At 43.2% G+C, this 24,440-nt stretch overlaps 2 protein-coding genes across 2 annotated transcripts; both read left to right on the top strand.

The window, feature by feature from the left end:
* Positions 1–2,300: 2,300 nt before the first annotated feature.
* Positions 2,301–4,057, top strand: si:ch211-149b19.4 (uncharacterized protein LOC100149596 homolog). Its single transcript, XM_067370557.1, has 7 exons — positions 2,301–2,663; positions 2,740–2,883; positions 2,969–3,124; positions 3,217–3,252; positions 3,421–3,450; positions 3,540–3,578; positions 3,833–4,057. Exons 1-7 carry the CDS (start codon positions 2,520–2,522, stop codon positions 4,055–4,057), a joined length of 774 nt encoding a protein of 257 aa, XP_067226658.1. The 5' UTR covers positions 2,301–2,519.
* An 8,164-nt stretch (positions 4,058–12,221) lies between these two features.
* Positions 12,222–23,223, top strand: LOC137008840 (cyclic nucleotide-gated channel alpha-1-like). Its single transcript, XM_067370556.1, has 7 exons — positions 12,222–12,307; positions 13,424–13,486; positions 13,813–13,950; positions 15,190–15,294; positions 15,792–15,898; positions 15,974–17,124; positions 22,996–23,223. The coding sequence occupies exons 1-7, from the start codon at positions 12,222–12,224 to the stop codon at positions 23,221–23,223; spliced, it is 1,878 nt and encodes a 625-aa protein (XP_067226657.1).
* The last annotated feature ends 1,217 nt before the right edge of the window (positions 23,224–24,440 follow it).

The following is a 24,440-nucleotide window of genomic DNA, read 5'->3' as shown; positions in this document are numbered from 1 at the left end:
CTGTGCACCTTTATTCCACAAATTCATATAAAGAAGAAGAACCGGGAACTAACGACATGTCTTCTAGAGATCGCTAACCATGGCTTTAACATCTAGATAAACAGTTTTCAAGACAATAAATACACGATTGAGACGATGAATGCATGTATTGCCTCTGAATTTGTGTCTGAATATTAGCGGGTAATGAGCTGAATCACAGACTTCTGACATGGCTCTCTTTTCATACAGATTACATAAACACAGAATGTTTGTTTTCAATTTGACTTACACGATTTAAAACCTGACATTTCAACGTTCTATTTTAGACATAAGTCTATTTTTTTTGTGATTAGTATTCACTAAGTTACAGTTCATTTTCTGAGAAATATCAGATTGGACTTCATTCAGAGGGAGAGGAGAGATCACGCATCATGTTAGTTTTCTTTATTTTACAAAAAGCACAACATTTTGATTTTACTCTGAGTGTACACAAATAAAAGAAGATATTCCACAGATTAAAATGGTGTATAGCTCTTAATTGTATGTGCAACATTGACAGAGTATTTTGAGTCTCTTTCACACTGGTTAGAAAAAACCGCGGTGATCGCCGGTGTGACCGCCGACCCGAGGGAGTTAATGTTTCACAGTGCAGAGCATGCATCTCTTAGTACAAGCTCAGGGTTGTCTTCACAGAACACCGACTGAAAGAGATGTTTCTCAAGAAGACAAAAACGACCGCAATATTGAGCCCCAAATGACTCAAGAATCCCAAGCAAGCTGTGCAAGCCCAGATTATCCCCAGTGACTTGAATAACAGTACTCCTAATACAACTTCCAGACACTGGATCCTTAACCCCTTCAATCTCAAGCACTTTTAAATCATTTACTAAAGACTCAAGTATAGAATTAAAACCATAGCGCCTAACATCCTGTGAAGAAAGAGAGCGCATAAATGAATATTCACCAATGAGGAGTTAAATATTGGGGGGAAATTCCTTAAAGTAAAATAGATTGCACCTAATGTGCGTATACCTTTTTTGGATCCCAAAGGATTAGCGGTCTCAAAATCATCGTAAAAAAATGGAATTTGTAAGGCATCATTTTCTATAATAAAATAAGAGATTGCTTTTAAAATATGCCGCATCACTTAACTAGCAATTTCTAGAGTGTATTTTCAAGTCATAGCCACTAAGAAACTGCCATTTTGTCTATGAAATTTTATCTCAAATCCAGTCTCTAACTAGTTTCTCATAGAACATTCTGCTGTTTTCCTTTTTTATAAATATTTTCTAAAATTATATTTTATATATTAATTTAAAATCATTTGTGTAACTCTCTTCAGTGGAGTGTGTGAAGGTTAGCAATGTAAGCATGTGAAGTGTTTCAGCTGTGTGTTATTTAAGTTTCAATGTGTGTTTCTTAGCTTGATCCCTTAAATCTGACGATCCAGCTGTACTAAGTCATCTTTGCGGCATGTGTCCGTGTTTTTAGTGTGTCTGTGAATGGTGTGGATTCTGCTGTAATTACAGTTCAGTCTGGAACACAGGCCTCGCCCGGCCCCACAACCTACCGCTGTTTTCCCCTATTTTTGACGTTTTAATGAAAAGCATGTTTCTGATCTGTTAATGCTGGTCATGGATGTGTTTTTTGACATGGAAATCCACACCAGTGACGTTTGTGATCATGTTAAACTGGAACACAAACACATTTTAAAAGTTAAAAAGAATCAGCGTTTCAGGGCAGTAACATTGAGCTGAAGAAGAACAAGGGATGGGAGAGTGTTGTAAATCTGCTTTCCAGTTTTCCACGATCCGATGTCCGTTTCTGATGTTTTGCATTGATCTAGTGTGTTTGAGGAGCACCTCGGTCTGTGCCAGTGTTTCTGTAGCATCTCTTCATATCTCAGACTCTCGTTTCTTCTGCTGTGTGCTTGAATGAATGACTTGTAAAACCAGGTTTCTATGTCCTAATCTCAAACACAGATATAAATAATATCATGTTGTATGTGTGTGTGAAGACTGTGGCCTTTAATGTGTGTTTTTGTGTTTGTCTTTCTGCGTTCTTTGCTGTGTGTCTCTGGTGTGGTCAGCAGTCATCGGTCAGCGGCGCTGATGGACCACAGGAGGACGCTAAAGACACACTGAACATAATGCAGTACTGTGTGTGTGTGTGTGTGTCTTACTTATTCAGACACATGACACATGCTACAGACAGACAAAGAAACAAGCTGTTATTTCAAAGATTATCTGCAGTCTGTGTGTGTGTGTGTGTGTGTTCAGTTTCAACCTCTATAATGTAACTGTAAACATTCATCACTCAAATCATAAAAACATGAAACTGTATTTATTTTTGAAAAAGTGCACGTGATCTGTTAATGTGAGCTTAAAAACATTTTCAAGAGCTGTAATTGATTTAATTGATGTAAAGTCCTCCTGAAACGATGCCTGTGTTTGTGTGTGTGTGTGTGTGTGTGTGTGTGTGTGTGTGAGAGTGGTGACAGAGCGTCTCGGGCATGATGCGCGTCTGCGTCTGCTCTTTAAATGCAGCTGCTCCTGAACACCTGCTCACACCTGCGAGATCAGAGCGCTTCAGACGGGATCATGATGTTCTACAGATCTGAACAAACGCAGAAGATTTTACTGATGGTGTGTGTGTGGGGAATCTTTCCTCTGACTACAGAGCAGGTGTGTGAGAGACTCTCAGATACTGCAGTGTCTGCTAAAGAAACGCGTGAAAATGATTGTGTGTGTGTGTGTTTAGTTCCCAGTTCTCGGAGGCTTCAATCTCCTGCTGTATCCGGTATCGGGGACGGGAGCGTACGGACCTCAGATGCTTCTGATACCAGTGACCACGACTGAGAGAAACACACAACACAACCAAACTCCACAGGCGGACAGCAGTAAGGTGAGCGTCGAGAGGAACCGAAAGGACACAAATGTAGATTTTAACCCTTTCTGCTGCTTTCCTTCACTGGTGATTCTCTGTGCAGATCAGTTCTCAAAGTTTGTCCAAGCCTTTGAATGCAAACAGCGCATTTCTCCAGTCGGAGCCGGAGCCAGGCCGTGGCCCCAAACCCGGCCCCGCCCCCAGCCCCGCCCCTATTCTTCACCAGTTCCCGTCTGAGGCTCCAGTTCTGCAGGGGCAGGTACAGAACAACTCGACTTTAAATGCCCTTTCGCAGTATTGGACCCTGTTCTGTCCTGATGTGTTTCTTGATTCCTCGCTCTTTCCCTGCAGATGTCGAATTTCATCCCCTCAAATGTCCCTCTGCAGGTCAATGAATGACTCCTTTATTCCTTTAATCATTTTGCAGTCTTCTTTCATTAGACATTTTGTAAATCAAGTCAAAACTCACAAAATTTATTTTAGCAGAACACACAAAGCCATTTAATGTGCTAATGTGTCTTTGTAGAGGTTCATTATGTTTCTTGTGTGTTTTAGGTGTTTTCATTTGTCCAGCAGGCTATAATAGTAAGCATGTTCGCAAAATTTCATCACAGATTCAAGGAAAAAAATCTGCTTACAAACTGATTTAAGATATTACTTTATTTGTATTTCAGTCAGACTCAGGCAGCTCAGAGGAAGGAGATGCTGCTCAGGTAAAACACACACACACACACACACACACACACACTTTAAACCCAGGAAGACTTTCTTTCTTCTGTGGAGCACAAGAGCAGATAATTAGCAGAAAATCTTTTAGTGTACATCATCTCTGTTTATCACACGAAGCAATCATTGTGATTTTATTTTTGAGAGCTTCAGTTTTGACCTGACGCACGTGATTTCTGATGGTTTATGGAAACTGCTCCAGATGTGACTGCAGCTCATGATCCGCATCTGGTTTTCTCAGGTGGTTTATATGGTTCCCGTCCGTGTGGAATCGCCCAACATGGGTGTGATGGAGGGTAGCGCTCCCGCTCCCGTTCCCGCTCCCGACCCAGGACACCTCCACGTTCCGGTCACCACCTCCGCCCTGGAGACTGCTGCTCCGCCGGACCCTCAAGGGCAGCTGGGGAAAACTCTGGCCACAGAAACAGCGACACGGACAGACATTCTGAGAAAGAAGGGACTCTGAGGAGACACCAGAGGAGTGATGTCCATTTAACACGGATCTCTCTCTCTTTTATTTGATATCAGAAAATTTGAACGTTATTCAGTTAATTGTGGAAACTGTTTTGTACTGATTTATACAATACAGGTGCTTTAAAAAAGTTGGAATCAATTTCAGTTATAATTACAACTTTAATTTCAACTATAAATCAGCTCTACAGAAGACGAACTCTCATTATTCAGCTCAGATTATCTTATTCAATCATTTCAACACAACTGACTGAATGATAGTTTTCTTCTAAGCTCCAGATTATTGTAATGAAATTCTTTCCTGTGACAACAGTCATCGTGTTTCCTAAATCTAATCTGCGTATAAACCTTATATATATATATATATATATATATATTCACTGCTGGACGAAAAGAAATAATTATGTGCCAAGTCCAAAATGGCTAAACACTAAGCTTTTAATTCTCCACAAATTATTGGTCAGGAAATCATCAAAATTTAAGCACTACTTAAAAAGTCGTTGCTGTCTCAGAAAAGCATCAAAGACAGAATATGGGTCACATTATATACGAGTCTGTGAAAATCTGCTGAGAAATGCAATAATAAATGCATCTCTTTCCAGCCGCTGGTGTTGGTGAACTGCTTCATTTAATGCTTCACAGTACAGGAGAATATTGCAGAATAACTTGCTTCCCACAAATGAAAAGTTATCTAAAGATTAATGATCGGATGATATTTTTGCTCCTGTCCAAACAAGCAAGAACTCGTGTTTTGTCCTGATCAGAGTCCAGATCTGAACCCTACAGTGAATATTTGTTCTCAGATTAAACTGGGAGACATTTTTCAGCTGCTCATGAACTGTTTGAAGCCACTAACGTTGAGTGGAAAACACTGACTCTTCTCCTGTAAAGAGCTGTCTGCAGTTTACCCACATGGCTTAAAATGATTAAAATGATTGACTATTAAATATTTTGCCATTTTTGGCTTGGAGTGTGAGTGTGTGTGTAAGTGTACATATATATATATAACCCTAACCCTAATACCGTTCAAAAGTTTGGGATAACTAAGATTTTTAATGTTTTTAAAAGAAGTTTCGTCTGCTCACCAAGGCTGCATTTATTTAATTAAAAATACAGTAAAAACAGTAATATTGTGAAATATTATTACAATTTAAAATAACTGTTTTCTATTTGAATATATTTGACAAAGTAATTTATTCCTGTGATCAAAGCTGAATTTTCAGCATCATTACTCCAGTCTTCAGTGTCACATGATCCTTCAGAAATCATTCTGATATGCTGATCTGCTGCTCAGGAAACATTTAATGTGTACAACTGTACAAAATATTTGTGTACAATATATTTTTTTAGGATTATTTGATGAATAGAAAGTTCAAAAGAACAGTGTTTATCTGAAATCTAATCTTTTGTAACATTATAAATGTCTTTACTGTCACTTTTGATTGATTTAATGCATCCTTGCTGAATAAAAGTATTCATTTCTTAAAAAAAAAAAAAAATTCTTACTGACCCTAAACTTTTAAAAGTTAGTGTAAAAATTACAAAAGCTTTGTATTTTAGATAAATGCTGTTCTTTTGAACTTTCTATTCATCAAGGAATCCTGAAAAAAAAGTACACAACTGTTTTCAACATTGAAAATAATCATAAATGTTTATTGAGCAGCAAATCAGCATATTAGAATGATTTCTGAAGGATCATGTGACACTGAAGACTGGAGTAATGATGCTGAAAATTCAGCTTTGATCACAGGAATAAATTACTTTGTCAAATATATTTAAATAGTACACAGTTATTTTAAATTGTAATAATATTTCACTATATTACTGTTTTTACTGTATTTTTAATTAAATAAATGTAGCCTTGGTGAGCAGACGAAACTTCTTTTAAAAACATTAAAAATCTTACCGATCCCAAACTTTTGAGCGGTAGTGTGTATATGTGTATATATATTAAAATACCATAGACTTACATTGACGGAATGTTCAAATGTTCATACTCCATCTAGCAAAAATGATAATCAAAATCATATACACTATAGTCTGCCTTTAAGGCTATCTATGATGATGTGAATTATTGAACACAAACACACACTAGCAGATAAACAAGACCAATGAGAAATTAATTCTGCTTATCACGTTTCTATTATTTTCCTTTTAATAACACTGAAGTTAGATGGAAATGCTGATTTGTCGTTGTCGGGATGTGAGGTTCTGTGAGAACTCTATATTTCCGCTCGGAGTCGGTGACCTCTGACCTTCAATGGCTTCATTTATTTACATTAACGTTTGGTGCCACCCGGATTCCTGTCGTCCTCAACTAATTTTAAGTTTATTTATTGATGACAGTTTGTTCCTGCAGTAAATGTCCTAGTTTTAATCTCTCAGAATCAATCATAATGAGAAATGAGTGTATTTTCTTCAGGGTTCAGACTCTAGAGGTTCATATTTGTATCTGTGTAACTCGAGTGTTTGTTCTATAATAATACAGCAATATACATGTTCTTTTAAAATATAGATTCCTTTAGTGTTTGATCACATGTGCTTTAAAAGCAGATCCACAGTATTAAATTAATAACTATTAACAATAGCTATAATAATACTTTCACATGTGCATTTACATGCGTTAATAACATTTATTTTTAATGTGATGATGGTGTAATGTGAAGTGACTGTATCTGTTTCTGCCGGTCGAGTCTTTAATGTGATGAAGTGTTGAGTTAACCTGAGCGCTGCAGGATTAACGGCTTTATGGGTAATTAGTCAAGAGAGCTGACCAGGCATATTATCAGACGGATAATCTGTCAACCTGCTGCACTCAAGGTGAACATCACACACACACACACACACACACTCACACACAGATCCATTCACTGTTTCCTCATGAAGTCAATAATGCCTCAGAATTCTGTGTCCATTTACAGTTTTTCTGAATTGCTAAAATACTTTTCCATCATCCACTTTTCTTAAAGCACAAAACCAAATCTTCAAACTACATTCAGAGAACATCTGTTCTCAAATGTTGGTCCGGCCTGAGGACTGTCCACATCACAGGGAATGATGGGAAAAACCCTCTGGTGTGCTGATCCAGCTTGACAACACTCCACACCTCGCTCTTCCTCATCCTCATCCTCTTCCTCTCAGATTGTTGGCATCAACTTTCAGTGCAACATTTTGAGTCAATTTTGGCTCTCAAGTGCGTCACAGTGCAAAATGTGTTTTAGGTATTAAGATGCCTTTTGGTCGACCAGATCACAGGTGGACGACACTAAACACAGGTGTAAAATGTTTTGAGCTTGTCTAGTTTTGTAGTCAAAAACGCATTTGACCGGATTATTTTCGTAGTGTAAACGCTCATGTGGTCAAATGTGATGAAACTGCCACTGAAAGACCCACCACTCTCCACCGACTGACCTAACGCGTAAGGTAAATGCATGCTAGCTAGATGAAATTTAAACTTTGTCAGCTGAAGACCCGTTTGGTTTGAAGACAAAAAATGTACCAAGCACAATGTTCTCTCACCATTCCTGATTTCTAACACACACTCACGGCGTTCGGCCAGTCTTGCGGCTGTCAGAGCAGAAACAAAAGCTGCTGCTCTCCGTATGTTTTTCCATTATCTCCGGACACGTTCATATGCAAACTGTGCAATCTTATTTTTGTTCATTAAATGAAAAGATCTAAAAAAAGCCTGTACAATTACCCACCGATAGACCCTCTCCTCGAGAAAATCAGGACAGAAGTGGTCGAAAGTGGACAAAAGAGACGGATTAAAACAGCAGGTGGAAACAGGAATGTGTCTCCCTCGTCTACTTGTGACCAAAACGCATCTTTATACCAGCTGTAAACAGGGCCTTAGTGAGTGAGAATGTGTTGTTTTTGTTCAGAGAATGGAATGGAAAAACTGTAATTGAGACACTTTTGTACAGCCTCTTTTGAACAACGGCAATTTACCAAAGTCTTGTTTATATGCAGAATCAGAATAAAAGTTTGCATTTGTGTAAGTACTAGACCTGAAATCATCAGTTTTGTCTCTGCGATCTTGTGTTTTGAGTTCTGGTCTCATGTGTTTAACACGTATGTGTGTGTGAGTTTGTGTGTGTGTGAGAGAGAGAGAGAGAGAGTGACCCAGTGACTATCCTGTGTAATCCCAAATCCTACTGTGCCTGTTTGAAATCCTTTCGTGGTCTGAGATCGTTTGGGAATATTGAACAAAATTAACACCATTCAGGATTTTTTTTTTTTTTACAAATGTTCTGCCTTTCAACAGAGAAAGTGTGTGAGAGAGAATGAGTTCATGTGTTTGTTGGCGTACCTGTGATGATGACATCAGTGCCGTGCTCAGGTGTGTGAAGGCAGTCAGGTGAGTCGTTACACTTTTACTGACTCAGTTACACTTTATTTTTGTCCTTTCAATTAAAAAGTAAAGGAAAGTAACGGCTTCACTATCACTGAGTTGTTTGTATTTATGACACACTGGTATTTTTTACTGTCACAGTTTCAGCATAACAGAAATCCAGTGTTTCATATTGTCTTTCTTCTTTTTAACACAATTTTAGCATTATTAAAATCAAAAAACATTCCTCAGTTGAGTTTATTTGGCTTTTTACAATCCATCCATCCATCCATCCATCCATTTTCTTCCGCTTATCCGGGGCCGGGTCATGGGGGCAGCAGTCTAAGCAGAGATGCCCAGACTTCCCTCTCCCCTGACACTTCCTCTAGCTCTTCCGGGGGAATTCCGAGGTGTTCCCAGACCAGCTGAGAAACATAGTCCCTCCAGCGTGTCCTAGATCTTCCCCGGGGCCTCCTCCCGGTGGGACATGCCCGGAACACCTCCCCAGGGAGTCGTCCAGATGGCATCCGGAACAGATGCCAGAGCCACCTCAGCTGGCTCCTCTCGATGTGGAGGAGCAGCGGCTCTGCTCTGAACTCCTCACCCTATCTCTAATAGAGCGGCCAGTCACCCTGCGGAGGAAACTCATTTTGACCGCCTGTATCCGGGATCTCGTTCTTTTGGTCATGACCCAAAGCTCATGACCATAGGTCAAGTCAAGTCACCTTTATTTATATAGCGCTTTTTACAATGCAGATTGTGTCAAAGCAGCTTTACATTGATAACTGGTACATAATTTGGCTGCACAGCAGCTCTTAAATAATAGTGTCAATGCAGGCAGATCAAAGCACTGTTGAATAAATGTCAAGAAGGTGAGAGTAGGAACGTAGATTGTAGGTGAGAGTAGGAACGTAGATTGACCGATAAATTTAGAGCTTCACCTCACAGCTCAGCTCCTTCTTCACCACAACAGACTGGTGCAATGACTGCATTACTGCAGAAGCCACACCGATCCGCCTGTCAATCTCCCGCTCCATCCTTCCCTCACTCGTGAACAAGACCCCAAAATACTTAAACTCCTCCACTTGGGGCAGGACTACTCCACCAACCTGAAGGGGGCAAACCACCCTTTTCCAGCTGAGAACCATGACCTCGGACTTGGAGGTGCTGATTCTCATCCCAGCCGCTTCACAATCGGCTGCAAACCATCCCAGTGCATGCTGAAGGTCCTGGTTTGATGGAGCCAACAGGACAACATCATCTGCAATGAGCGACGAGATCTTATGGTCCCCAAACCGCACTCCCTTCGGCCCCTGGCTGCGCCTAGAAATCCTGTCCATAAAGAAAATGAACAGGACAGGTGACAAAGGGCAGCCCTGCCGGAGTCCAACACGCACTGGGAACAGGTCTGACTTACTGCCGGCAATGCGAACCAAGCTCCTGCTCTGGTCGTACAGGGACCGGACAGCCCTTAGCGGAGGGCCCCGGACCCCATGCTCCCAGAGCACCCCCCACAGGGTACCGCGAGGGACACAGTCGAATGCCTTCTCCAAGTCCACAAAGCACATGTGGACTGGTTGGGCAAACTCCCATGAACCCTTCAGCACCCTGAAGAGGGTATAGAGCTGGTCCAGTGTTCCACGACCAGGATGAAAACCGCATTGTTCCTCCTGGAACTGAGCATCGACTATCGGCCGAATTCTCCTCTCCAGTACCCTGGCATAGACTTTCCTAGGGAGGCTGAGGAGTGTGATCCCCCTGTAGTTGGAACACACCTTCCGATCCCCATTCTTGAAAAGAGAGATCACCACCCCGGTCTGCCAGTCCAGGGGCACTGTCCCCAACCGCCACGCGATGCTGCAGAGGCGTGTCAACCAAGACAGCCCCACAGCATCCAGAGACTTAAGGAACTCAGGGCGGATCTCATCCACCCCAGGTGCCTTGCCACCAGGTAGCTTCTGAACTACCTCGGTGACTTCAGCTTGGGTGATGGATGAGTCCACCTCTGAGCCCTCGGCCTCCACTTCCTCAGAGGAAGACGTGTCGGTGGGGTTGAGGAGACCCTCGAAGTATTCCTTCCACCATCCGACGATATCCCCAGTTGAGGACAACAGTTGCCCACCTCCACTGTAAAAAGTTTTGGCAGTGCACTGCTTCCCCCTCCTGAGGCGCCGGACGGTTTGCCACAATTTCTCGAGGCTGACCGATAGTCACCCTCCATGGCCTCACCAAACTCCTCCCAGACCCGAGTTTTTGCCTCCACAACTATCCGGGCTGCAGTCTGCTTGGCCTGCCGGTACCCATCAGCTGCCTCAGAAGTCCCACAAGCCAGCCAGGCTCGATAGGACTCCTTCTTCAGCTTGACAGCATCCCTTACTTCCAGTGTCCACCACCGGGTTCGAGGATTGCTGCCACAACAGGCACAGGAGACCTTACAGCCACAGCTCCGAACGGCCGCGTCGACAATGGTGGAGGAGAACATGGTCCACTCGGACTCCATGTCTCCGACTTCCCTCGGGATCTGGTCAAAGCTCTGCTGGAGGTGGGAGTTGAAGGTCCCTCTGACCGGGGATTTGGCCAAACGTTCCCAACAGACCCTCACAGTACGTTTGGGTCTGCCAAGTCTGTCCAGCTTCCTCCCCAACCATCGGATCCAACTCACCACCAGGTGGTGATCTGTTGACAGCTCCGCCCCTCTCTTCACCTGAGTGTCCAAGACATATGGCCGGAGGCCCAATGAAACAACCACAAAATCGACCTCCGACCTAGGGTGTCCTGGTGCCACGTGCACTGATGGTCACACTTATGCTTGAACATGATTTTCTTTATGGACAAACCGTGACTAGCACAGAAGTCCAACAACAGAACACCACTCGAGTTAAGATCAGGGGGGGCCGTTCCTCCCAATCACGCCCCTCCAGGTGTCACTGTCGCTGCCCACGTGAGCGTTGAAGTCCCCTAGTAGAACGATGGAGTCCCCAGTCGGAGCACTTTCCAGCACCCCTCCCAGAGACTCCAAGAAGGGCGGGTACTCTGCACTGCCATTCGGCCCGTAGGCACAAACGATAGTGAGAGACCTATCCCTGACCCGAAGGTGCAGGGAAGCGACCCTCTCATTCACTGGGGTAAACTCCAAAACATGGCGGCTAAGCTGGGGGGCTATAAGCAAACCCACACCAGCCCACTGCCTCTCACCACGGGCAACTCCAGAGTAGTGGAAAGTCCAGCCAGGGTTCCAGAGCCCAAACTGTGTGTGGAGGTGAGCCCAACTATCTCTAGTCGGTACCTCTCAACCTCCCGCACAAACTCAGGCTCCTTGCCCCCCAGCGAAGTGACATTCCATGTCCCTAGAACCAGATTCCATGTCTGGGGATTGGGTCGCTGAGAAGCCCCATGAGAAAAAAAACAAGGTCCGTTACGTCACCCAGTATGGCGCAACCGGGGCCCCACCCTGGAGCCAGGCCCTGGGTTGGGGCTCGAATGTGAGCGCCTGGTGGCCGGGTCTAACCCCATGGGCCCTGGCTGGGCTTAAAAGCAACGTGGGGCCGATCTCCCTTGTGCCCACCACCTGCAGGAGGGACCGTAAGGGGCCAGTGCAGTGTGGATTTGGCAGCAGCCGAAGGCGGGGGCCTTGGCGACCCAATCCCCAGACATGGAATCTGGTTCTAGGGACATGGCTATTTACAAGATGCATGGAATTAAAATGACACATTTAATGCAACTACTTTATGATAGTGTATCATATGGAAATTAATCTAAATCTCAGTTGTTTTAAACTATCTCTGCAAAGTGTGTGACGGGCAGGTGGCCTGACCAATCAGCTGCCATGTCTGCACGAGTGAGGCCTCTGGTCCCGCCCAGATTTCTCGTAGAGGGGGTGGAGCAGGTTACCGTGGACACAGAGGACATTATGTGAGTGATGCATTATGAGTGATAGATAATTGGATTATCTCAGTTAGAAATCAGTGGTTGGTTAATAGGGGTGTGACAAGATCTCGTGGCATGAGATCTTGCGAGACTAATATGTGACGAGATTTCTCGTTGAGGCGAAAAGTAGTCTCGTGATGTTGTTGAAGCGTTTCGCTTTGTATTCAAATAAAAAACATTTAATTCAGTTGGATAACGGTTGCCACCGCTCCATATTTACAGAGTTACGTGCAATCGCTAAAAGTGAAAGTAAACGCAAATGCGCATTCAAACGCGATGTCAATACCCCGCATTTTGAAAGCGGCTCCCTGATGAATGCAAATATCTCTCAATATGAAAGCTATTTTAAGTTGGGCAGCGTAGATGGTCTTATTTGCACTTTGGTTGCACTTATTGTAAACTGTTACCATAAAAATGAATAACTGTACAGTTTTCTCTTAATCCTATTAAGCACAAACAGTAAGGTTTCATTTGTTAACATTAGTTAATGCACTGTGAACTATCATGAACTAACAATGAATGACTATTAACTAACATAAACAAAGATTAATAAATACTGTAGCACATATATTGTTCGTTGTTAGTTGATGTTGGTTAATACATTAATGTTAATAAATGAGACCTTATTATAAAGTGTTACTATTTTTATTTATACTGTTTTTATGATCAGTTTGGGGAAAGGAGTTAGGAGGTCAAAAGTTGTAGAAGCTCATAAATCATGTACAGTAAGGCCTGAAGGGACTGAAATAATACAGAAGAGAAGTCAGTCAGTTGAGTTTGTGGCAAAACCTTTTACAGTACTTGAGTATTGTTGTCTTTTACTGCATATGATAATTCATACTAAGAAAGTAGAACTGAAATGACATTCATTACGATGATTAGTTAAAACATTTTAAAGACACCTGCAGAATATTTGTTCTAGTCATGTATTTCGCCATTGAGGATTTCTTAAAAATAGTGTGTAAAAATCTTGTCTTGTCTCGTCTCGTGAACTCATTCTAGAGTCTCGTCTCGTGAGATACCTGTCTCATCACACTCCTATTGGTAAATGATTGACAAGTTATTGGTTATTGATTTTACTTGATTTTTTTTTCTCCAAAGAGAAAAAAAGCAAACAGATGCTGGAACTCACTTCAACACCAACACCAACAATAACAATGAAGAGTGAGTTCACACACACACACACACACACACACACACACACACACATGCACACACACACACACACACACACACACACACACACACACACTCTCACACACACTCACACACACACTACATATTTCATTTATATTTGTCATTGTAACACGTGCACAAGGTGCTTTCAACCCCTTTAATTTGTATTTGTCTTTATATTCACAGAGAGGAAAAAAAGAAGAAAAAGAAAGAAAAAAAGGAGAAGAAAGAGTAAGATGGTGTTTTTTAAATATTTGTTTCATTCTCAGTCCCATATGATGATCTAATATGTGTGTATGTGTGTGTTATTCCAGGAAAAAAGAGAAGAAAGAAAAAAAGGAAAAGAAGGAAAAGAAAAAAGAAAAAGATGAGAAAGAGAAAGAAAAAGAGAAAGAAAAAGAAAAAGAGAAAGAAAAGGAGAAAGAAAAAGAGAAAGAAAAGGAGAAAGAGAAGTAGGTTCATCTACAGTCAGTCATTCCTGCATCTTTGTGTCTTTGTTACTGTTAAAGGTGCGGTAAGCAATTTCTGAGAAACACTATTAAAAAGTGGATCGGACAGAGCACCAAAACACAATTGAACCAATCAGAAGTAAGGGGCGTGTATACAATCATTAGGGGGGAGGTGCATAGGATGTGTTGCATAGGGTGTTTGTGAATTTGGAGGTGGGGCTATCAAGATAGAGGTGTGATCATTTTGGGTAGGGGCGTGTTTGTTTTCGTTTGGTTTCTCAGAAATCGCTAACTGCACCTTTAATTGAAGCATGTAATTTCTGTGCAACTAGAGCAGCACCGAACAGAATGACGTTTGTTTCAACAACAGAGTAAAACAGTAGGGTTCCTGAAGCAAAAAACTCCATTCATTTTCTCCATAGAGAAATTGATTTTCAATGATAGCTTAAAAACCTATATAGACAGACTTTACTGTGAGCTATGAGGTTGTTAATTGATACTATTTGCTTCTGCTGAAGTTGTCAGCCTCCTATATTTCAACTTATTTTTCTAAATAATCATGTTTAACAGTGGAATACATGATGAAAAACTACATTACCCATGATGCTGTACAGAAAATCCCACCAATCAGAGTCGGAAAAAAGCTAAGTGAAGTTCCTAAACGTAATTTAGGGAAGAGCGAGCCCATCTAATCTTCCAATCAACAGCCAGAGTTTATAAGCAGCTGCCTACCTCTCTTCAGTCTCAGCTGTTTCAGCATCCCTCCACCTCCCCAAACTCCACCTTCATTTCAGGTACCTTGCCCTATGTAATCACATCCTATTTATTCACTGGGGGGTGTATCAGAGCTCGAGTTGAAGATGCTTCATCAAGCCCCTCCTCAGTGGACAGCAAGCCAAATTAGCTAACCTAATACCCTAAAGATTATATGGGCAAACGAACTCGTTAAATGTGCCAAAAGAGCTCTTTAGCTCCGCCCACTCTCATGTAGCATTGCAAATTACGTAATCCAGTTGATCTCCCCAAACTCTCAACATACTTTTTCTCATGGCTTATAATGCTTTAACAAAGAATTTTTGCAAACCCAATCGGAGAAATGAATGGAAAAAATACTTTCGGAACCGGCGCCGCTGATAAAGTGGACGATCACTAATGTGCTCTATAGAAGATGGGATGTGTGTCTGGTGATACAGATACTGTGTGCTGTTCTGCATCTAAATATTCCACAATGTTTTGTTCCAGACCAAAGGAGATTGAAGTCGTGGATCCAGCAGGAAACACGTACTACCACTGGCTGTTTGTGATCACATGTCCTGTGATGTATAATTGGATCCTCATCATAGCAAGGTATCTGATCTTTCTGTCATATCACAGATAAGGAGCAATACGTCTCAAAACAACACTCTGGTCTTAGCAATTGTATTGAGTTTTGGTCATACAAGGTCATACAAAAAATTTAAGCAAGATTGTGGTGAACTTGAATGTCCAAAACTCAACACATAAGTGGTTCCCCGTGTGATGCAAAACTTATACTGAAAAACAGACCCTTAAAAAAAGGATGGGCAGCTTCAGTCCTGCAGAGTTCAGCTCCAACCCTGATCAAAACTCACCTGCCGGTAGCTTTCTAGTATTCCTGAAGACATTGATTAGCTTGTCCAGGTGTGTTCGATGAGGGTTAGAGCTAAACTCTTCAGGACAGCGGCCCTCCAGGACTGAAATTGCTCATCCCTGCCCTACAATATAGACTTTGAGTCTGTTTAATTCTGTAGCAGGATCTTGAACTACTTTTTCAGGAAGATGTGGATCTCAGCTTGACTCTCTCTCTCTGTCTGTCTCTCTCTCAGAGCTTGTTTTGAGGAATTGCAGGAGGACTTCTTGATTTACTGGTTCATTTTGGATTTCTTATCTGATGTGGTGTATCTGTGTGACATGGTGTTCAGGACCAGGACAGGTGAGTTCCAGCTCCATTATGAGACATGTCCTTAATGAATGCTGAGCGTGTTGAAATCTTTGTTTGTTTTTTCAGGTTATCTGGAGCAGGGTCTCTTGGTGAAAGATGAGAAGAAGCTTCGCGATCGCTACATGAAGAGCCTCCAGTTCAAACTGGACCTGGCCTCCATGGTTCCCACTGACGTCTTCTACTTTTACTTTGGGCTGAACTACCCAGAGATTCGCATGAACAAGCTACTGAGGATCAATCGCTTGTTCGAGTTTTTCCAGCGCACTGAAACACGGACTAACTTTCCAAATCTGTTCCGAATCTCCAACCTCGTCATGTACATCGTGATCATCATCCACTGGAACGCCTGCATGTATTACTCGTTCTCCAAGGCCATTGGTTTTGGAGCGGATAGGTTCGTGTACCCGGATATTACAGATCCAGAGTATGGCCGGTTGGTGAGAAAATACGCGTACAGCATGTACTGGTCCACCCTGACCCTCACCACCATTGGTGAAACTCCACCACCCGTCAAGAACTCTGAGTACTTCTTTGTGGTAACAGACTTCCTGGTGGGCGTGTTGATTTTTGCCACCATTGTCGGTAATGTCGGTTCAATGATCACGAACGCAAACGCGGCACGAGCAGATTTCCAGGCTCGCATCGATGCTATTAAGCAGTACATGAGCTTTCGAAAGGTCACCAAAGACCTAGAGAAACGGGTCATTAAATGGTTTGATTACTTGTGGACCAACAAGAAAGCAGTAGATGAGAGAGAAGTTCTGAATTACCTGCCAGGCAAGCTGAGGGCAGAGATCGCTATAAGCGTCCACCTGGACACTCTGAAGAAGGTGCGGATCTTCGCAGACTGCGAGGCCGGGCTGCTGGTGGAGCTGGTGCTGAAGCTTCAGCCGCAGGTCTACAGCCCTGGAGACTACATCTGCAAGAAGGGTGATATCGGCCGTGAGATGTACATCATTAAAGAAGGGAAACTGGCGGTGGTGGCCGATGATGGCATCACACAGTTTGTGGTGCTAAGTGACGGCAGTTACTTCGGAGAGATCAGCATCCTCAACATCAAGGGCAGTAGGGCAGGGAATCGCAGAACCGCCAACATCCGCAGCATTGGCTATTCGGACCTCTTCTGCCTTTCCAAAGATGACCTGATGGAGGCACTGACCGAGTATCCAGATGCCAAGGCCATGCTAGAGGAGAAGGGAAGACAAATCCTGATGAAGGTATGAGGCCCTTTCAGAGTAATGCATTGATCTCTGTGTAGAGCAGCAGTTCTCAACCCTTTTGAATCCAAGGCCAAGTAATTCAAATTCCCTCCTGTCTAAGATGATATATACCTCTGGTACTACAAATGTAATAAAAAATAAATTAACTCAACGTTGGTTTCTTTTTTAAGAATCATATTATTGCAGAAGTGAAAGCACTTTTTAAAAAAAATGAAAGTGTAAAAAAGTTACTGCAAATGTAGTGAACTAAACACTTTCCATTTTATACAAAACATATATTTTATGAAATAATTTGGAGTCTAAATTTGCTAGAAAATAGGGCTGCACGATATATCGCATGAGATTGTCACATGCATTTCGTCAGTAAAGCCGGTTCCCTGAGTACCGCTAAATCACCATCACCTGCTTTCAAATGGAGCGGCATTTAATAGACAGAGCCGTAGATCACTGAGAAGCCACGCAATATCGCATTCGTTATCGAAGGAGATTCATCTGCGATATGAACGCAATATTGCATGGTTTGTCAGTGAACTACAGCTCTGTCTATTAAATGCCGCTCCATTTGAAAGCAGGTGATGGTGATTTAGCGGTAATCAGGGAACCGGCTTTACTGACGAAATGCATGTGACAATATCATGCGATGTATCGTGCAGCCCTACTAGAAAATCTAAGCTGGGTGGAGGGACAGGGTGGTGGAGTAACTATAGGCGAGTCGGCTCTCATTTGTGTATTGAGCTGATTAGAAAGACCGTTTGAATGTTTTCCTCCCAAAAACATAATTTGTCACTTGAAATCTTTATTCTCTTGAGATGCAGATTTTGAAGAGGCGGTCCACAATTAACTGTATATACTAGTTTAATTAGTGACACTTAGCCTTAGTGATGACCGTCTGACACCGATGCTCCGACAGAAGCTTCGAACTCGGAGCAGCATTTTTTTTGAACTACTGCTTCGGAGCTTGTTTTGGTGCGGAAAAACACACGTGACCGATGACGTCCGAAGCAGCAACTGCTTCAGTTCTCTAAGTGAATCACGCGAGTGGTTCAGACCAGTCGATACTGCTTCGCATCGCGAGAGGCTTCATGACGCGAGACTTTGCTGCGCGCACGCTTCAGCAGCTTTTTAGGTGCGTAATAGGACTATATAGACACCCAAAATGATGCACAAGATGTGGGTTTGTTGTATTAGGAGTTTGCATAGTTGTTATTATCACTGCATTGTTTGATCATCATCATGGAGCCAGCTAGGAAGAGAACCTGTTCTCCAATGTGGGAACATTTTTATCTGATCAGTCCTCCTAATAAGGTGCTTTATTATACCTTGGTTATCCTACTGCACCTGGCTTATTTATTTTGTGGCTGGTTTATTTACATCATTCACACAAACCCTAGTTATACTTATACAGACATTATATTGCTATCTACAATTTCGCCACTAGATGTCACTGAAACGAAGCTTTGAATGAATGAACCCATTTTCAAAACAATTGATGAAGTGGTTCAATACTGATTCGTTGCTTCATTTGGACATCACTACTTAGCCTACTGTTACAATCAGTGTGTATCAAAAGGCACAATGACGACAGAGTATATAATGAGTAGAGTTTAATCACGAAAACAAAATATAGACATCTGACAACAAGAAGGACGGACAAGGAATGGGTGGAAGACACAGGGTATATATACACAACTCAAACAAAGGAACTAATGAGGGTGATAATGAACACAGGTGGAAACTAATTACATAATTAACTGACAGGCAGAAACTAGGTCACAGGGCAAACAGAAACACCAGACATGTGACACCTACATTTTAAAACCTTTATTTTAATATGGCAACATGATACCTCATTCTACAATATTTCTATGATTAAATCGCTGACTCCTCCCCCATCAGCCAATCACTGTGTGCATAATCCATAGCAACGAGCTCAACCCCCCCCTTACTCTTAGCTTAAAGGCTTGTTCGACTTGATGCAGTGCCGCAAAGACCGATCGGCGGCTGACTTGAAGCAGTGCATGCCGGTAAGAAATGAGACAGCGCTGACGTCATGTGACTGTCACGGATCCCTTGTTCCCCTGGACTCCATTTCCCATCATCCTCCTGTTCTCCACACCTGCACTCACTTCCCTCGTCTGCTCCTCATCAGCACTCATCACCTGCACCTGGACTCTATTGTTAGCACTCCCTTTATATGGCACTCACTCCTTTCACTCCTGGTCCGTTCTCTGTTGTGTTAACGTTGTATGTTGGTGTTCCTGCCTTGTTTAAGTAAAGATCTATATGTATTGTGGAAATCCGTATCTGCCTCGTCTCTCTGCACCAGCATCCGTAACAGAAGAACGGACCATTAAACTACCGGATTTTCCACAGAGAAAAAAAAAAAAGAAAAAAGATGGAAGCTTCCTTCTTCCCCCGGGCTCCAACTTCTCCCATGCCTCTCTCATCCTGGACAGCTGGTGAGCGGCTCATTGGACTCTTACAGGTGGGTCGTTCGCTGGAGAGGTATGTGGAGGAGTTCGCTGAGCTTGCTTTTTTGTCTGACTGGCCTGAAGCACGTTTGATTGCCCTGTTTCTGGATGGTCTGGACGACAACACTGTCCGTTTAAACGAACCTGATTTTCGTCTCTCCTTAAGCGAAACTATCAATTTAATTTTGTTTTTGAATAAGTCCAAATTTTTCGTGGAACAGGTTCAGGATGTGTGTTTGTCTCCAGGCCATCCAGAAACACGGTTGGCCGTGCCAGTCAGTCAGCCTCCGTCCTCCTCCGCATACCCCTCCAGCGAAGGTTCCCCCTGTGTCCTGCCGGGCCCACAAATCTCCGCTGGGTCCGGTAAACCTAAGAGGAGGAAGAGGAAGAAGGGCGAGCGCTCTCCAGTCTCCTTCGAGCCAGTCTCTCCAGTCTCCTGCGAGCCAGTCTCTCCAGTCTCCTGCGAGCCAGTCTCTCCAGTCTCCTGCGAGCCAGTCTCTCCAGTCTCCTGCGAGCCAGTCTCTCCAGTCTCCTGCGAGCCAGTCTCTCCAGTCTCCTGCGAGCCAGTCTCTCCAGTCTCCTGCGGGCCAGTCTCTCCAGTCTCCTGCGGGCCAGTCTCTCCAGTCTCCTGCGGGCCAGTCTCTCCAGTCTCCTGCGGGCCAGTGTCTCCAGAGCCCGCTCCAGTCTCTCCAGAGCCCGCTCCAGTCTCTCCAGAGCCCGCTCCAGTCTCTCCAGAGCCCGCTCCAGTCTCTCCAGAGCCCGCTCCAGTCTCTCCAGAGCCCGCTCCAGTCCCCACAGAGCCAGCTCCAGTGCCTGTGGGGATTTTAATTATATTTGAGGGGATGAACGAGCCCTCTGCTCCAGCCGCCGCCTACGAGCCCTCTGCTCCAGCCGCCGCCGCCGAGCCTGCCGCTCCAGCCGCCGCCGCCGAGCCTGCCGCTCCAGCCGCCGCCGCCGAGCCAGCTGCTCATATTATGAACTTTATTATAAAAGTCTCCAGCTCAAAGACTGTTTTCCCTCCCTGCCTCCCTCTCCCACCTCCTCTCATTTGTCTCGACATGTCACCTCCACCTCTAGCCCCTTCATCCAGTACTCCACCTCGGCCCTCGGTCCCATTACCTCCACCTTGGCTCCAACCTCCCTCGTCTCCACCATGGCCCATCAGTCCACCAGCTTCACCAGTCTCCATCCTTCCTCCGGTCAAACATTGGTCGTCCATCAGCCTGCCCTCACCTCAGGACTTCACTCCTCCGTATTCACTCCGTCCCTCTGTCCCTCAGTTCTGTTGGCTTCTTCACTCCCTCCTGTTCTCCCTTTGTTGAGTGTTCTCCCTGCCTCCGCTGCGGCCTTCTGGAGCCCTGCCTACACCTCGGTCGGCGGAACCGCCGGTGTCGCCATGGTCCGACGGACCTTCAGCGTTGCCTGGACTCCATGGCTTCTCGGCAGCCCAGGACCCCTGACCCGCCATGGCTGCCCACGGCTCCTGACCCGCCATGGCTGCCCACGGCTCCTGACCCGCCATGGCTGCCCACGGCTCCTGACCCGCCATGGTTTTTGAGCCTGCCCTGGAGACCTCCACTCCAGTCTACTCCTCCCCCTGCTCCGGTTTGAGGTCTCCAGGGCGCCGGCCCCCCTCCCGGTTGTTACATCTACGGCGCGAGGACGCGCCTACCGGGAGGGGGAGGTACTGTCACGGATCCCTTGTTCCCCTGGACTCCATTTCCCATCATCCTCCTGTTCTCCACACCTGCACTCACTTCCCTCGTCTGCTCCTCATCAGCACTCATCACCTGCACCTGGACTCTATTGTTAGCACTCCCTTTATATGGCACTCACTCCTTTCACTCCTGGTCCGTTCTCTGTTGTGTTAACGTTGTATGTTGGTGTTCCTGCCTTGTTTAAGTAAAGATCTATATGTATTGTGGAAATCCGTATCTGCCTCGTCTCTCTGCACCAGCATCCGTAACAGTGACTGTGACGTATGGCTTTAAAGTACCGCGAGAGCGATTCAAAATCAGCTGCCTGAGTTAGCCAGCGCAGTTTCTCAAGAGGAGCTGCACGAGCGCTGATGACGACACAGCTGTTTCACGATTGGCCGGATTCATCGCATGACAACGATCACGTGTGTTTTGTGTTTATTGTCATGCCTTCAGCTCCACTAAAGCTCAAAAATCTGTGTTTTTATAACAGTTAAAGCTCTTTTCATGTAGTCGCAATGTTGTATTGTGTCATGTTTATCAAAATAAACCACTACATTATTTAAATAACATATGCTTATGTTGAACTTTATTCTTGTAAAAAGCTGTTAGCAGTACATAAAGTTTTGAATGAAAAGGTCTCTGAAACATCAGTGTATTAGTCAAATATTGCATTTATTTCACTTCAGCTGTGATAAAGTATGCAAACCGATGCAAACGCAGTGCAAGCGTCACTACGGGAAGCAGAAAGTGTCCGACTTCACGTCTCCGTTTTCAGCTCTTCCCCGCCTGCACGCGGCTAATCTCGCTGATCGGATACATCCAGCCGCAGCCGATGTCGAACACACCTTAAGACTTAAGTCTCTTCCTTAGTACAAGCTGGTCTCAGCAGCTTTGTGAATAGGTTTTAAGAGAAAACTCTTAACTAAGAACTTTTACTGCTATTTAGGAGAACTCTTAGTGGTGATGAGATAAAATGTTTTGTGAATACGGCCCCAGGTGTCCAGCTACTGTTTCCATCCAAAGCTGTGAATTGAACTTGTGCAAAATTGGATTATGGCATAAAACATTTGCAAATGAAGTAGCATTTCTATTCAGTGAGTCAAAGAGAACAATATTGTAACTTCCTGATAATTTGGTGCCAAATATCACTAAGAAAAATGAAAGATGCTGCAGTAGGAGAAGCCACTGTGGGTCTTTGGCAGATGAAACACGGGCATGTTATTTTGCGTTCAGAAGCGGGTGTTTGGGAAAGCAGGCATGTAAGTCAGTCATTTTACCGAACCACTTTAGCTCAGGCATTTCAGAGCGACCAAAACAACATTTCAGATGCTGTGATGTGATTGGTCCAGCTATGCTGTCCCATCCCATAAAGTCACATGACATTTTTGATGCACTGTGTGGAATTTATTCGGTGTCCATTATAGTTTATGCGCATGGCTTCTTATCAGATAAAAAATCTATTCGCCTCAGTTTAACGCATACGTTTTTTTGTGCATTTTTAGAATTTATGCGCATCTTGGCAAAATCCCAAAATTTCAATAAAAATAGGTGGATGGAAACAAGGCTGGGACTGGTTTTATTGTTTATTTAGCATGAAGATTGTTAATATAACTCAATTTAAATCATTTGATGATTTACTAGGGATCACTGATGTAGAGTGTCAGCATAACTGTATGTTTTATGATTTTTATCCATAGGACAATCTTCTGGATTTGGAGGTGGCCAAGCAAGGTCCCGATCCCAAAGACATGGAGGAAAAGGTGGTGAAGATCATCAGCGTTCTGGATGAATTCCAGACTCGCTATGCCCACCTGTTAGCCGAACACGAGACCACACAAGGGAAACTGAAGAGGCGCATCACTAAACTAGAAAAGAAGATCACAGACTCCAGCGGAGTGGAGATCTCTGAGATGGCGAAAGAATAAGATGAAAGCTGCAGATAAACCTGACAAATAAACAAATTAGTTTTAGAATTTTGAAAAGAAGCCTTGTATATTTTGTGGTCCACCGTGGGTTTGGACTGGATTTGTGGGGTTGGATTAAACCGTAGATTCATATCAGGTTTATCCTGGACTGTCTTTGTTTGAACCAACATGGAATGAATAAATCTGCTAAATGCAAATGTAAGATATTGTACAGATGATTTGATTTCACAGCTTTTATCTGTGGTTAGTACTGATCATATCATGTTACAAATATGTCATGTATTCTGTCATGTCCTTCATGAATGAAATAAATTATTTTTGTTAGCATAGTCTACCCAGGTGAAAAAAAGTACACTTCTGTAATATACTTAAAGTGCTCTATTTTCATGCACTAATTTTGTACGTAATATACAAAAAATTCTTCTTTAATACTACTTAAGATCATCTTAAGAATATCTAAGTGTACTCAACTGTGCTATTTTGAGACACCATGAAATATGAACTGAAAAGTGCTTTTAATATACTATCTCTGTGTTTAAAAATGTATTTAGATACTACTTATATTACATTTGAACCCATAGTGTACTACAAGGGGTAGCTAAATACATTTTTTAAACACAGTTGAGTACACTTAGATGTTCTTAAGATGATCTTAACAAGTACTAAAGAAGAATTTTTACAAAATTAGTGCACGAAAATAGAGCACTTTAAGTACATTATAGCAATGTACTTTTTTTCATCTGGGTAGTTTCACTCAAAACATTTGTATTTAGAGAGAAACACTAATAAACATCCTGCTCTAGCGATATCAGCTAAAAGTTTAATCAGACAACCAAATGGGCTGTAAAATAAAAATAAAAATACTTCCTCAATAAAGAATTTCTGACCAGACCCTTTTATATGACGTTTGTGTTTTGTCACTTTTATTTTGTTTTTTATTTCTCTTACTAATGACGTACAGTTAATGTGAAAGGCCGACGTGTCTTTGAATGACTGATGGGAGTTGTAGTTTGTTATGAGCATTTCCCGCCTCACCATGAACAGTTATGTACCGTGAGGCCCATCTCATAGGCTGTGAGACACACACACACACACACACACACACACACACACACACACACACACACACACACACACTCAAGGCAATTTTATTTGTATAGCACATTGGTAATTCAAAGTGCTTTACATAAAGAGGAATAAAAAAATAGAACATAAGG

This window comes from Chanodichthys erythropterus, chromosome 20 (assembly GCF_024489055.1).
Source record: "Chanodichthys erythropterus isolate Z2021 chromosome 20, ASM2448905v1, whole genome shotgun sequence".
NCBI classification, from domain to species: Eukaryota; Metazoa; Chordata; class Actinopteri; order Cypriniformes; family Xenocyprididae; genus Chanodichthys; species Chanodichthys erythropterus.
Note: the sequence above shows the minus strand (reverse complement) of the source record. Positions and strands in the feature narration are given on the sequence as shown.